The sequence below is a fragment of the Xiphophorus maculatus genome, chromosome 21 (genome assembly GCF_002775205.1).
Source record: "Xiphophorus maculatus strain JP 163 A chromosome 21, X_maculatus-5.0-male, whole genome shotgun sequence".
In the NCBI taxonomy this organism is placed as follows: Eukaryota; Metazoa; Chordata; class Actinopteri; order Cyprinodontiformes; family Poeciliidae; genus Xiphophorus; species Xiphophorus maculatus.
This window is the reverse complement of record NC_036463.1, coordinates 3,528,563-3,543,773: the sequence shown is the minus strand read 5'-3', so window position 1 is coordinate 3,543,773 and position 15,211 is coordinate 3,528,563. Positions and strand designations below refer to the sequence as shown.

At 38.3% G+C, this 15,211-nt stretch overlaps 1 protein-coding gene across 2 annotated transcripts in view; it reads right to left on the bottom strand.

The window, feature by feature from the left end:
• The window catches only part of cdh18 (cadherin 18), a 121,343-nt gene that overhangs the window by 10,005 nt on the left and 96,127 nt on the right, over positions 1-15,211 (bottom strand). For both annotated transcript variants that reach the window (XM_023326678.1, XM_005803633.2), the window contains 2 exons: positions 14,999-15,116; positions 1,997-2,248 (listed from right to left, as the gene is read on the bottom strand). In XM_023326678.1, coding sequence (XP_023182446.1) covers positions 1,997-2,248; positions 14,999-15,116 — 370 coding nt within the window. The remainder of the gene's footprint in view (positions 1-1,996; positions 2,249-14,998; positions 15,117-15,211) is intronic.

Here is a 15,211-nt window from a genome sequence, read left to right as displayed (position 1 = left end):
ACCATTTAGGAACAGAACCAGCCTTCAAAAGGTTCTGCTGAGTACAGATTGTGGATACTAGAAGTATGGGGGATGAAATGACGAAGCACATATTAGATAAATAAGACAATCCTCTGTGCATTTTGTGAAATCTTTAAAGTGGATTGTAAAGATTTTATATCAAATTCACACTCCTAATGTTTAATGTGTCCAGTGAGTTGGGGATAATTTAATATTATACTTTTTTGTGGGGATTCATGTGTGATTAGAGATGTACCCCCTAAGACTGTCATTTTTAGTTCACGAAAGATTTAATTTATTTCTTTGGCTTATATCAAAAACTTGCCCCTATTATGTCGCCGTTTTCTCTGAGGATTTCATGAATCAAGAATCATTTATTGTATTTATGTGATCACATATAATAAAATTCTGTTTGGTAACTCTCATTGTCATAAGAGGCAAACATAGGGAGAGACTTTTAAATAATACACACATATCCATTTGGTGTATACATAAACTCTATAGAACCTCACTTAAAATAATCCAAGCTATCCCTTTACACTCTTATAGACTATTGTTGATAGTTTGCATCCCACTAAACGCTGTTGCAGATTTGACACATACTAACAATATTAGAATTAGAAATTTTCTCACCAGTTAGATTTATGTCTAATTTAGCTAATTTAAGTTTATGAACCTGTGTATATAAGCCAGGTTAACACTGATCTCTTCCAAATTTAGCATCTGCTTGACAGCAAAACCACCAATTACTGTGGACCGTTGGTATTTACAGGGGATAGCTGCCGATAAATAGCTTTTAACTGCACATGTTAGTAGTTCAAATGCAAAATATACCCTGATATGCAATAATACATACAGTGAAAACTATCTTGGCATTACTGTAGAAGGTAATATCAACAGTCTTCCTCATCTCTGATCTTAGGGGGAAGAGTTAATCGATGACAAGGGTTGGCTGCTCAGCCAATAGTGATCCAAGTAACATTGTGTTCAGACATTTCAATCTCCCAAACTGCATTTATTGAAAATGTTTTAAATGTTGTCTATGGAAAACTGTGAATATTTGAATTTTCTGCAAACAATTTGGAGTCACGTTCTACAGAAAATATGTGAATACGCACCTAGTCGGGGGTGCAATGTAATTTATGTTTTATGTACTTCTGAATAAATTCAAAAAGCTCTGGTAGAGATATAGTTTTAGCTCTTTCTTTGTAATAATGTTTCCCATTTAAGTCTGGCAATGGCGTCATTGTCACCATGTTGTTCATGCGAGACAGAAATCAGTAGGATTTACTCATGATTGTGTTTATTGATCTGAAAATGATTCAAACCAAGAAGACTAAAGATGAGATGGTTGAAATAGGCATAAAAGAAAAAAGAAGATAAAAATCTTCACCTCTAGTTTTACCCAGAACTGGCAGGCAACCAAATGAATACATTTTCCACCCTATTTTTTATGTTTCAGGTGCACAGAATAGAAAATAGTGTCCCATTGCTGTAGGGTTGTTCCTAGGACCCATTCAGCCAGTGCTGACCGGTTCTGGTTTTTGATAGCCATTGTCCTGCATATTTTAGCCGTTTTCGTGGGTGAAACTTCAGAGAATGTTTTGGAAGGACTCGTTCAAAGCATGCAGGACACTGTTGCTGAGGACCAACACTGGACACCTCCTGTTTCAGCTGCATATATTTCCCTCCTGATTGCACCAACTCTGTAGCTGAACCTTCTCTCTCCACCAGCCTCCTCCCTCTGGACTCTCTTAAGTCCTCCACATACTTTCTGTTTGACCCTCCCTGAGTTGTACTTACTCATTTCAAATTCCACCAATATCTCTCCATATCTATTCAGCCCCCACCCCATCTCTGCCCTTGTCATACTCCTTCAACCTCCCACTCTCTTAACTCCTCCACGGTCCATCTCCTCCATCCATCGCCCCGGGATATTTCCCCCCAGAAGTCCCAGCCTTCCGCGGCTCCCCAGAGCGTCTGCCTACCAACTCACCCAGCAGGATGACGATGCACAGCAGGATGGCGATCAGAGCCCCTGTGCTGAGGCCCGCAGAGGAGAGAAACGCTTCCCCCTGGCAGATCCGGATCTTGCCGTGGCGCTGGCATGGGCACACCCGCAGGGTCAAGGTGCTGGTGCCACTGAGCGATGGCTCCCCGCCATCCCACACCACGATGGGAAGCTCATAGAGCTCCTGAGTCAGATGGTTAAACCGGCGCCGCCTGGCAATGATGTTAGCTGTGCTGTCTGCAAAGACAAAATGATAAAACAAAAAAACGGTCATACCCTTGGGCTGAAAGACTAATTGTGCACCTCTTTCAGAGAAATATGCAATTACTTCTATATTGGTGACAATACTATGCTAAACTTAGTCTCGGCACTGTTGCTTTCCTTCTGAAAGTATCCAAATATAGAATTATTTACTGTGTCTGTAGCTCCTCGGCTTGCCAAGGCTAATTAATTTTAAAGGTGTTTGTTTAAGTCGTCCAATGTGCAACTAAAGAGCAGTTTACCTTGATCTCTGCAGAAACACATCTGTTATCGCCACGTGAATAAGCAGAAATAATAGGGAGCGAAAAAAGAGCAAAACAGCCGCGGGAGATTTTCTGACAAGATCGACTATTTGTCCCAGACAAGCAAATGTATGAGAGCTGAAATTAATGCGAAAGGTTTGTTTTGGTGATTGTAGCAGGGAATTATTTCACACTTGAACAGCATTTCTTACTCCATAAAACGTCAGTAGTGACAAAGTTGACAAATTTCAAACTGAATGAACCCTGGCCATATATGATAATCTCAATTTGATCAGAAATAAACTAAATAATATTTAGGAGTTTCATAAGGTGGATAAGATATAATTTTTATTGTCCTTTTTTCAAATGAGACATTGTTTTTATCAGGAAAATTGCACCCAAGTTGTATTGTTACAAATGCAATGACAAAGCTTGACACAGCACTCTGTCAAAAGAAGGTTTGATCGGCACATTAAAAAGGTCATTTATAAATGTTAATTAAACATCAATAAGGTCACATGCCACATCTTTTCTTCACATCAGTGGAAATAAAATAAACATTGTAGGTGTATGACCTCAAGAGTCCTAAAAGACTCTTGAGGTCTTTTAGGACTCAAGAGTCCTAAAAGGACTCTTGAGTCCTTTTAGGAGTAAGAGTCCTAAAAGGACTCTTACTCACAGTTTTCACTGTGGGTAAGTGAAAACTTACCCACAGTAAGTTTTCACTGTGGGTGAAAACTTAAGATATCATTTATGGATGAATAACTTTGAGTTTGCATACTGGTGACACGCTGCACGCTGATCTCGATGTTCACACTATTTAAGTTCTGAAAATGCTGAATCGTGTAGCAGGGCGGCCGTTTTCCCTCCGCCCGGTGAAAACACCTCCGCCGTGCTGTACTATCGAGCTGCTGCCGCTCTGAGACCTCGCCTCCCACTCCAATCTCGACTCCATCTATGAATAATTATTATGATCGACAGTTGGAAAGACATCACGTACTTCAAGCTTTATTAAGCCAGGACTCGTGTACCGCCGCATCAGCACGCAGATGGACGGAGGCTTCAGAAGACGCAAACGACACAGAGGAGAGACGAGGATTCAGAGCCTGGATGTCTGAGCAGTAAGCAGAGAGCAGGCTGGGTGACACCAAGGCTCAACCAGAGGAGGCTCAACAACAAAAATAAATAATCAGTTTGGTGTGTATGCGCAGGTCCTTGTACTAACCACAGGGAGGAAGTTCAGATCCATTATGCTATGGTAATTCACATGAACCCATGTCTCGTCACAGGTGAGAGGAGGAGAGCGGTGTGATTGCAGAGTGACTGTGATTAATGCCTCAGCGAGACAGACCATCTGCAGCCAAACTGCATCCACCCTCCGCCCCCACTCGAGACACCATGCTGAATACAAAAGTTTGGCTGTAGCAACCACAAAAAATTACCAGCACTCAATAATTTGGAATCATTAGATTTATGTATTTTGCATAAACCAGGTAATACAATGGTCCAGCTTAGTAAACCGCCCAGCAGTTTCCCCTCCACACGACACAAACACGGTAATTAGTATGCACTGCATGTGAGGCTCTCCTCACACTCTGGGTTCCGTTCTTCACTGAGCAAGCGCTGGCAAACAGATTCTTTTTCCCAAAACCATCAACACAATGCAATGCAAGAGTCACTTGGATAGATGTCATATTCCCACGGTGCATTGCAAAATGTTTCAAAACTTTTCCCAGTTTTGTCTTCTTACAACAACTAAGTTTAGTTTTTATGAGGTTATTCTGAGATAGATGAAAGATGGCTTCCAAGATATTTTGCAAATAAACCTTTGAAAAGTGTGGTGTGTGTTTGTATTCAGACGCATTGATAACCTTAAAAAAATTTAGTACAACCAAGTACTTTTTTCAGTATAAATGCATCTTGCGTGGAGATCTGAGAAATAAGCTAAAAAAAATAAATAACTCACAACATGAATAAGCTTAAGACTATGGAACCCATCAGACAGGTTAAGGAGAACGTAGACAATTTGAAAACAATAACCCAAACTTTAAACATCCCAGAATCCAAAATGATTAATCTAAATATAGTTTTCCACCTAAACTGTGAGGGTGACCAGAAAAAACAAGCCCAGTGCCTCTCTGGAGAAGATGCACAGGTTCAGAGCTCAAGTGAGAAAATCTGTTGACATTCGTAGGAGAATGAATTGATTTGGTCTTAATGAAAGCACTGAGAGAAAACAAGACAATTGTTGGAAGAAGACAAGAAATACCACTCGCAGTTTGCCAAAGGTCATTCAGATGAGACAGGACGTGTAGAGGAAGTTGCTCCAGTCAGATCAGTCTTAAAATATTGTTTGTCTGACATGCAAAATGTTGAGCTTTCAGATCAGACTCTGCAAAGGAGACAGGTATGACAGGAGGAGTGATAAATAAGGAAATCAGGAAGTAATGCTGAAAAAGAAGGAAAAGATTTACCCAAAGTTAGAGAAAGTGAGAGAGAAAAGCCTTGGGGAGCAGAAGCTCCAGTAGCAAGGTAAGCTTGGTGATGCTGCCATCAACTAATCATTATCGCTCTCCTGCTGTTAACCTTTTACTTTCGTGAACATAAAAAATAATCCTACGTCAGCTCATCGTGTTGTAAATTGGGCTCAAACTCCCAGTCGATCTTGTCAGATGGAGTCTTGTACTAATCCAGGTTCTGGTTCTGCTGGAGGTTTCTTCTTGCTGCATTTCCTTAGACAGAGACTCTCCAAGTCGGCAACACAGATGGGTGACGCGGTAGACCTCGTCACCCATCAAAGGCTGTATCCGTCAGCCTTGAACGTAATCCAGAGATATGAAGCAGAGGTTGAAGGCAACATCAGACATACAATAAGAGCAATCAGGGAGCAGGTAAAGGTGATGTTCAGGATCAGGAACTCAAGATAGAATAAAGGTGTGGTAAGGATTGAGACAACAGGACAGGAGGGGCAGAGCAGACAAAATCATGACAAGTGGATGAAACTTGTAGACAAACCTCAACAGATCTTTAATGTTTTTGTTTATAAAAAGGATGAATAACGTTGCAAGGAATACATCTTAAGTATCTCCTTAGGGTTCAAGGTTTGAGATTAAATTTTGTATAAAAATAATTACTTTACTATAATGTTGAAACTGTTTTCTGCAAAGTTAACTTTCAGGCCATAAGTAACAAAAATAGTAAAATAAGTAAATCAATAGCACACAGACACGACACAACCACATCTCTACAGAATTCAGAGTTGCCTACACATGCACTTGGTTGCATTTCGTGCAAACGTTGGTGGGAGTGAGTAGGTGCCAATGACTGGAATCTGCAGCACTCCAGTTTGCACTTGATATAAGGAGCTGTGGAAATCCCTTTCTGGAAGAAATGTCTATGTTGTGTCCTAGTTTATAAGTTAAACTTTGGCTGTTTCTTCTCTAAGTTAAAGTTTAACCATCAAGAAAAAAACCCTGTAACATTTTTAGTCTTCATTTTTACAAATATTCTTCACATTTGCAGTAACACTTCATCTTCTCAGACAAATAGACTTTCTAAATTAGCTCTGCTTAATTAAATAGTACTTCTATCAACCACCCCACAAAATATCTATTTGAATTAGATTCATAATTAGGAGGTAGCACTATATAAAATCAGGAAACAAGTTCACACATTGGCTTGAAGTCATTACTGTCTTTTCTTAAAAAGAACTGATACTCATTATGGAAATGGAAATAACTGATGAAATGCTTCCAACCTGGTATAACTCCAGCTGTTTCCAGCCTGAACATCCTAACAGGCTTTATCCCAGAGAGGATCAATTATCTGGATACCTTCAGAGGCTAAAACAAATCTAAGAACAGAAACTTCCATTGTTTTCTACAGATGGATATCTGCAGTATTTTTTCTTTGGAGTAAAACAATTACTTGTGTTTCTTGAACTACAACTGTGAGCCAACACAAGTTTCAAACACCCTAATGAGAAAAGTCAGAAAACTTCACCATAACCCATAACTGTCTGTTTTTGTCTTTTTTGTTGCCAGTAATAAAGTCCAGTTTTCTCTGATACTTTAATTCAACTATTTTTACATTTATTTCATATTAATTTTGATGTTTGCACTTGGTTCCCTTAAGGACACTTTAATTCAGAAAATGAACATAGTTGCAGTGCTTGGATGCTCTAATTTTCCATTTGCATGTGTTATTATATTTTAGCTTACAGCTGCTATACAGTATAAATCTGTGTGTTGCTTTAGCTATCCCCTGTGGCAGATTAAAAATCCCACAAAGGAAGCAGATTTTAGTATTGATAATTTAATACTTTCATTCATACTTACTTGCATAACTTAAAATTCTGACTTTTTGTGCTTAAATTGTTTATGCATAATCAGGCAAGTCTTAAAACTCAAATCTAAGAACTCATTTTGGGACAGTGATTTGATTATTTTCATATACTATCAACATAATTCACATACGTACAGCTAAGAATGTTTTGTTATTTATTTGTATTTTGATATAAAAGGACACAGACTTGGAAGGTTAAAGTCAGAATCCTGAAAGGGGAAAAACGTCAGAATATTAAGTTTTCAGTCAGAAGAGAAGAGTCTAATATTGACTCATAGCATGTGTGTGCGCGCGTGTGTGTATGACTAAATTATAATTAAACAGAAAAAAATGAAAGCAATCATTCTGCAAACAATAATTACACTTTACAACACTGGCTTAGTTATTACTCACACAATTATTTTCTGAAATGGAGTCATAAATCTAAGTTAATAATCCTGACCTTTAAGCAGAAGGCAACTATTGTGTTCTATTTGCAACTATTTCCTGTGTGATGTTCATAAAACCAGAATGCTCCAGTTTGCACTGATGCTCCACTCAATCCAACTCATGCTCTTTCAATTGATCATTAAGTGTTGGCAAATCAACTGTGAGTAAAGTGTGCATGACATAAAAGCTAATTGACATCCCACGTATGGGCCTATTAACTATAATATTATAGGATCCTCTCTATGCGCATGGGAAGACGATGCTGTCAGAAATCAAGGGATCAGTTTAAACATGAGTCTTATTTATAAATCACAGCATCAGTGTAATTGGTTGTTAAGATGAAACGTGATAGAGTGAGACATATATCAAACAGATCAAGGAACCAGTCAAAATTTCAGCCACTGTAAATTAATCAGGGAGGTTGATGTATTTAAATTGACTTCACCAGAGCAGAATTTTGCCACAAAAGGATTTCCACCTTTATACCTAAATGTCATTTTAACAAAGATTACAGTTTCTTTGAAGCTAACATTTAGTACTAAACCACTACACTTATCTGATTCAGTGAACAAGAGCTGGCGCTGTTTGAGGTCTGTGTAGCAGAAAAATAACCTGTTGTAATAAGATAATAGCTTGAAAGAAATCTAATACGAATAAGTGATGAAAATTTTATGAAAAAAGAGCCACAACAGTTTAGTTAATAGGCTCTTTTTATACCCATTACTGTCAAATTACCAAAAAATGAGGGGAAAGGATGAATCCATTGCAGGTATAATTGACTATTTAGCTGCAGAGGTTTAAATGAGCAGTGCCTCAAATTAAAAACCTAATTGGAAATTTAGCACAAAAAAAGTCAAAAAGTCACTTTTAGAAAGATTCTTTTGTGAGCAAAGTGTAAATGAGATATAAAAGAGATGAGGAAGTGATTGGTCTGGATGAAAGGTAATTTTTTCAGCTGCCCAAAAACAGAAGGAGGTCAGACGTACAGACAGCTGTAGGTTGGATGGATGGTATATTTCCCAATATAAAAAGGTATCAATGATCAATACCTACAGATAATTACCTCTTTATTGGAAAATAAAAGTTCAAACAGCTGCAGTGAATCAAGTTTCAAGAAAACACTTTAGTGATCAAACTGCAACTGAGCAGAAAAGGAGGTCATGAGAGAGTTACTGGTGTGAGAGACTGAAAGGGATTTTCTTCAGTTGCACAACAACATAGGGAGGTATTAGGTCCTGGCACAGCGAAGCCACCAACTGTTAGTCTGCAACAACAGCAATGAAAGAAGCTGCTCTGAGTGTGAAGAGCTTACTTGAATTATCAAACACAGGAGTCAACAGAATGATGCTCCGTCTGGATTTTTTTTTTCTCCAAGTTCAAGTGCGAATGCAGCCTCTAATTGAGCACATTTGACTGATATCAGAAAAAGCCTGAGAGCAGCAGCTTAACTTTTCAGAGGGAGCTTTATGTAGATAAGGGAGCCGGAGAGAGTAAAAGGCAAGTGAATAAGTAACACTAATTCAACCAGAACAGGGATTAGTGAAAAAGTAAATAGGTAAGCAGTAAATACAACCATGTAAATATAATAAAAAAATCTATATTTTTGAGTTTCATATCATGTTATAATGTACTGTATATTCCCTTCATCAAAAACATACCTGGAGTGTTACCTTGACCCTTACATGCATGTGTAAGAAATCCTTTAACCTCCCTGGCAACCATTAAGTTGTTCAAAACGCCTGGGTGGACTGAGCCCCACCTTCGAGTTGCAGTTTCCACGCTTCAGAGTTTCTGTCTCATAGAGCAACCCTCCATCGCATCTCCTCACTCAGCTCCTTCAGACTAGAGGCAGGAAATAGCAAACATCTGGTGGAACTGCACATCTGCTGAGCTCATCATACAAGCTACTTCTCAGTGCGAAGCTGGTAAAAACATTGCTGAAGAGTTGGAAAAAGAATGATGTGATGACTTCCTGAAGGTGAGGTTTCAGAAAGAACAGGAGTTTTTAAAGAGACAGAGGCCCAATTTCAAGGCATTAAATTGTGATGTCAATTTTCTTTAAGTCACATTTGTTATATATAGCATATACTTTTTAACAACTGAAAGTAACACAGTCACTTGGTTGTGCTTTAAAATGGCTCTAAGTACATAAAAAAATAAACAATACCACCCCTTTAATAAGAGTGGTTCTCATGTTTCAGATTGTAACAAAAACAAAATTATCAAAGTAATCAAAGTAGAGAACATATTTTGATGGTAGGTTATAGGTTATGCATTCCGATAAGGTTCCGTTTTCTATAAGCAGGTATTAAATATTGCTTTCATTAAGCCCTTTTTTTTTATTTGAAGCAATATAATGTAATATAATTTTAAATGTCGGATTTTTATTAGTTATAAGCAGAAAATCCTCATAATGGCAAATGAACTAGAGTTTGATTAAAGTGGACAGAACAAGACTGGTGTGAATGTACTCAGAACAAAAATCCTACAGCAATGAGTCCTGAGGGGCCAATGTTTATAAAAAAACATTTATCAAGAGGAACAAAGATGGCAACTCATATCAAACGTCTTTTTTCTTTGTGTTTGCTTCTTGGGGATTTTCTTTTCCCTCCTTTCCGTAAATTTATAGTTTTCAATTAGTACCCTTTCATCATCAGCTTAAAGTGGAAATCTCTTTGAAATGGGAACATAAAATTCCTGAATATAACCCATTTAGGCTGCAAAGGCTTTAGGGCTGTGCTGAATTTATGGTCCTGTCTACTTTTCCCATTTATTGTTATCTCTGCTGAGTCAACACTCACACAGGTATGATTTACTCGTCTGTTACTTTTTTATGCCTTTTGTCCAGGGCAGTAGGTTTCTGCACTTACTGTCATTCCATTTCTAAAAGAGTTATGCATTTCTACACTGAATACCAGAACTCTGAGTATTTCAGTGGTCCGTTCAAAGACTATTCTACTCAGACTTGATGCATATTTAAATTCTGTAAGTGTGAAGTTCATTTCATACTTATAAATTATGTAGGTTTACATCATTCATATTTTCTATCAGTGAATGGCACCATTACAACCTTAAATACACTTCAAAGTAACATTTTAGGACCCGTATCTTAATTTTATGAATACTTGTTTTTTTTATATATGTATTAAGTCATAAAATTCAGGATAGTTGTATTTCCATGTAGTCGATCTCAGGGATCAGAGGATAATACCAAATTCATTAAAACAACAGTATATGTTTGACCCTAAATGTTTTATCAAATCAAAGCTACACATGTAATGGACAGAAAAAAAATTAAGTTGCTGAGATGCCGTCAAATAAGTTTTCCTTCATTTTGCTCAGACACTGAGAAAAACCTGTTGTAAGCAAAGCCGATTCTCATAACCAAACATTCAGAATCATTATTTATTTGTACAAATGAATATCGCATTTGTCCACTTGATAAGCTTTGCTCACAAACAACATATGACACCACTTTAGGTGGTCTGTTTTTTAAGTCCCTGCTCAAACTCTCTCCTAGCAATAGCATTAAGTGTTTGTGTTCTCCTCGCTCATATATGAACTGTTGCTTTAAATCCAATATTCATGTTATTTCATAGTCCTGTGGTAAGAAAAGCAGGAGAGTTGTGCTAAACAGAAACAATATCTGGAGGAAATATCCTAATTGTGTTACTGACCGTATTTATTTGAAAGTTAATGAGATATAAACAAACTAAATCTGTGCGTTTTGTAAACCAGTATACTATGGTCCTCTTTTTTATGAAATATGCCGACAACACAAGCTTCTACTATGTACATCAGTTTGGGCAAAATATCCTTTTGTTCTCTCATATCTACACTGAAAATTAATTAAACAGGAAAATCCTGCCCATCCCACATAGGATTGTATCAAATAACCTAATCAGAGAAAAACAAGAGCCTGTGGGCTAGCATGCAACAGGAGGTAAAGAACAAATTTAAAGACACTGTATCTCAAAACAGCACTAAATAAAAAAAAAATCTGTTATTAATCCCTCATAAGAGAAGAGCCCCTCTTTCAGTGGGCTTTGAACATACATTACAGCAGGGATTTAAATTCTTTTTTTTTTTAAAACATATTTTACAAAACAAAAGTATTAAAAAGTGGATAATTCACAATTCAGTGGATACAGCGTCCACAGAGGACGCTGTATCCACTGCACTTCATGCTGCCCTGACCCACTTAGAGAAGCAGGGGAGCTATGTCAGAATGCTCTTTGTGGACTTCAGCTCAGCATTTAATACCATACTTCCCCAACGTCTGGTGTCCAAGCTAGCAAACCTTGGGCTTCCATCAGCCACCTGCAGTTGGATCCTGGACTTCCTAACAGGTCGCTCTCAGAGGGTCAGACTGGGCCCCCACACCTCCACTGCTCTGAGCCTGAACACCGGATCGCCACAGGGTTGCGTGCTCAGCCCACTTCTCTACACCCTCTACACTCATGACTGTGTCTCCAACCACCTCAGCAACAAGATCATAAAGTTTGCAGATGACACGACTGTTGTTGGTCTCATCTCAGGCGGGAAGGGGGAGCTGGAGTACAGGGACGAGGTGAAGCGGCTGTCAGAGTGGTGCAAAGTCAATAACCTGCTCCTCAACACCTCCAAAACAAAGGAGCTGGTGATCGACTTCAGGAAGAACAAAACGGACATCCAGCCTCTCACCATCAGTGGGACCTGTGTGGAGAGGGTCCCAGTGTTCAGGTTTCTGGGCATGGAGTTGGAGGACAAGCTAACCTGGAGCACCAACACCAAGGAGCTGTTGAAGAAGGCACAGCAGAGACTGTACTTTCTGAGAATACTCAAGAAGAACCGTCTCCCCTCAGACCTGCTGCAGGCCTTCTATCACTGCTCCATAGAGAGTGTGCTCACGTATGGTCTGTGTGTCTGGTACGGCAGCAGCACATCTGTGGACAAGAAGGCACTCCAGAGGGTTGTTAGGGCAGCAGAGAGAACCATAGGCTGCCCCCTCCCCACTATGGAACAGATTTACACTTCCAGGCTCCACAAGAAAATTTTGGACATTTTAAATGACTCTTTACACCCTGACCATGGTCTCTTCCAGCTGCTGCCATCAGGCAAGAGATACAGAGCAATAAAAACCAGGACAAATCGTCTAAAAAACAGTTTTTACCCGATAGCAATCATGGCACTAAATTCAAAGGCATAAGAACTTCTGCTCTTGACACCACTTTGTTATAAATGTAAATTCTGTTGCGACACCTCCAGGCGCTGCAACCATCTTCTGATGTCTAAGTTTATTTCTCATTTTGTACTATTTATTTCTTTATCTTTGTATATTATGTATATACACATAACCTGCATCTTAACTCGTGTCGACCAAATCTCAATCTCGTTGTAATCTGTTGATGACAATGACAAATAAATCTTATCTTAATTTTATTTTACAGTATACACTTAAAGCAGATCTTGTCCATGTTTTAAATGTTTTCATTCGCTGTCCAGTCAGCTCATCCCAACAGAACAAAGATAATAAATTAAACCAAGTAAATGAACTGTAAACCAGCTCAGTTGATTTAAAAATTGATTCTTATTTTGCAATAGGTAAAACTTCAGGAAAGTTGTAAACATAAGTATTACCAAACCTTTGACAAAATAAACAATGCTAACCAAATATAAATGATCCTGGAAGAAGTTTTTATATTATTGCATTAAGTTTGTAGATATTCTTACTCTGAACAACTGTTAACATGTGATCAATTGTCTCATAGCTCTCTGTGAAAACTGTGAACCTATCTGCATAAAGAAATTTATAATAATTTGGTGACAAGAAATAAAAAAAATAGCATGTCACTTTCACAGCACAGTCATCATTATCACACCCATGGTGAAAAGACAAAATATCACTCTTTAAATATGTGTAACTTAAGTAGAGACAACTTCTGTTGCCTTTGATTTAGCTCATGATTGTTCATGTTTTTTCATGTTTCAACCAAAAGATTCAGATGGTTTTCAGATTTCACGTGATGCAAAGCAGTGCATAATTATGAAGTAAAAAGAAAAAAGATTTCAAATGGTTTTTATAACAAATACCAATCTGAAAAGTGATTAATACACATATATTAACATTCTTTCATATTAGTACTTCTAAATATCATCATACCAACATTTAAAAAGATTATAGATAAGATCTCAAAGTTTTACTCAATATTGTCTTCTACAAGTGTCCTTTGTTTACAAGAAGATAAAATAAGCTAATTGCAAAGTATTGGCATGAAAATTAGAGGAAAACTGCATCACTAAGGTGAGTTAGCATGGATGGTCAATACAATTAGCATGCTAGGGCTAGAGCAGCAGGTGTTAAGCATCGGACTGCAGGCTAGCTACCTACATCAATACCCAAACTAATTAACCAGAAAATAGCTCAATAAAATCCCACTGCTTATTCCCACTGATGTAGACTTTAATTCTTGATTTTTCTAAACCTCTTTAGCTGGAATTAATTGATGAATAAGTCATCTGTATATGACAATGATCATTGATTCATTCAAGTTCTGTCATTCGAGTGGATCTTTATGTAAAAATCTGTATGTTTTTAGTCAAGATATGTTAAAGCCATAGAGAACACTTTTGACTGTGATGTTTTATTTTAGCTGTAGATACAAAATTATTTCTTTTCCTTTTTAAATTAAAGCAGTTAAATTATGTTTTGTTGGAAAGTCTTTGTGTTCAAAGACGTTGTTCATTCTGTTAGATTGTGGCTCAGTTTTCCTTTTGTAATAGAAATGTCAAATCTGTACTCTTGCAAATTAGATTAACATTCATAATTTCCTTTGAGGAATTTGTTGACGTTATACAGATTGATAGGTCAGAATTAAAACCACATAACTAGAGAACTTTTCCCCTACTTTTCCCACTCATCCGTTCACTTCTGATGTTTCATTGAATTCAGTTTTTTTGGGGCTAATAAAAGTAAAACTAGAACTTAATGACCTTCTTGTACCATATGTTTGTTTAACACCAGTAGTTCTTTGTTCTCATGGAGTCTTTGCAGTCTTGGCTTTGCTTTTATTCTGTTCCACCTTGAGACTCGCTGATGGTCAAGAGGTGAGGAATGTCTGCAGAAAAGCCCTGCCTCAGAAACTCGAGGGAGGCAAAGAAAGGCATGTGATGGGAAGGAATTGGACAAAGAGATAAAACGACCTATCTTGTATGATCAGGGATTTTTTTTTCTTTATCTCGTACTGTGACCTTCATCTTTGTTTTTATGCTCCTCCATGGCATCCGGAGTGTCGTGAACTCCTCTTCTCTGTGGGTAACCGTGAGATCTTCTGGCTGAGAGCTTATAAAAGCCCTGTGATTGCCGACCACCCCGGGGCTAGGTACTCACCTGACACTGAAAATGGTTTCTATGGCAACGCCCGCTCGCTGGCCACAGGCAGGCAGGCTCGATATTATACACAGGAGGCGGCGACAGGGAGCGGCTGAGCGGGGTAATCCATTTGACAACACGATGCGCAAACACGGCACAGCTCTGTGACTCTGCTTAACGCAATCAGAGGGGATCCCACTGAGTCTGCAGCTTACCATGCTCACTTGTTATAAAGCGTGTGGTTTTACTGCACCACAAGGGTACGAGAGCAGCAGAACAACTTGGTGAATGCTTAAAACCCGAGCAGACGACCAAAAACCCGGGAACAAAACGGACAAACGTAACGGTCATTTTATTTACCTCCGTTGTCCTTTAGGGTGAAGTTGGGATTAACTGGCAGTTGGCTTGACAGAGCAAAAGAGAATCTCTGTCCATTGGCAAAGTCGTCCTTGTCCACTGCTGTGACGGTCTGGATCAACTGAGAAACAAAATGAACATACTTTTCAAATCATTACTACAACATTTTTACTTTTTTTTTGGTCATGCCTGGAGAGTAGAACAGCCAAAATCACA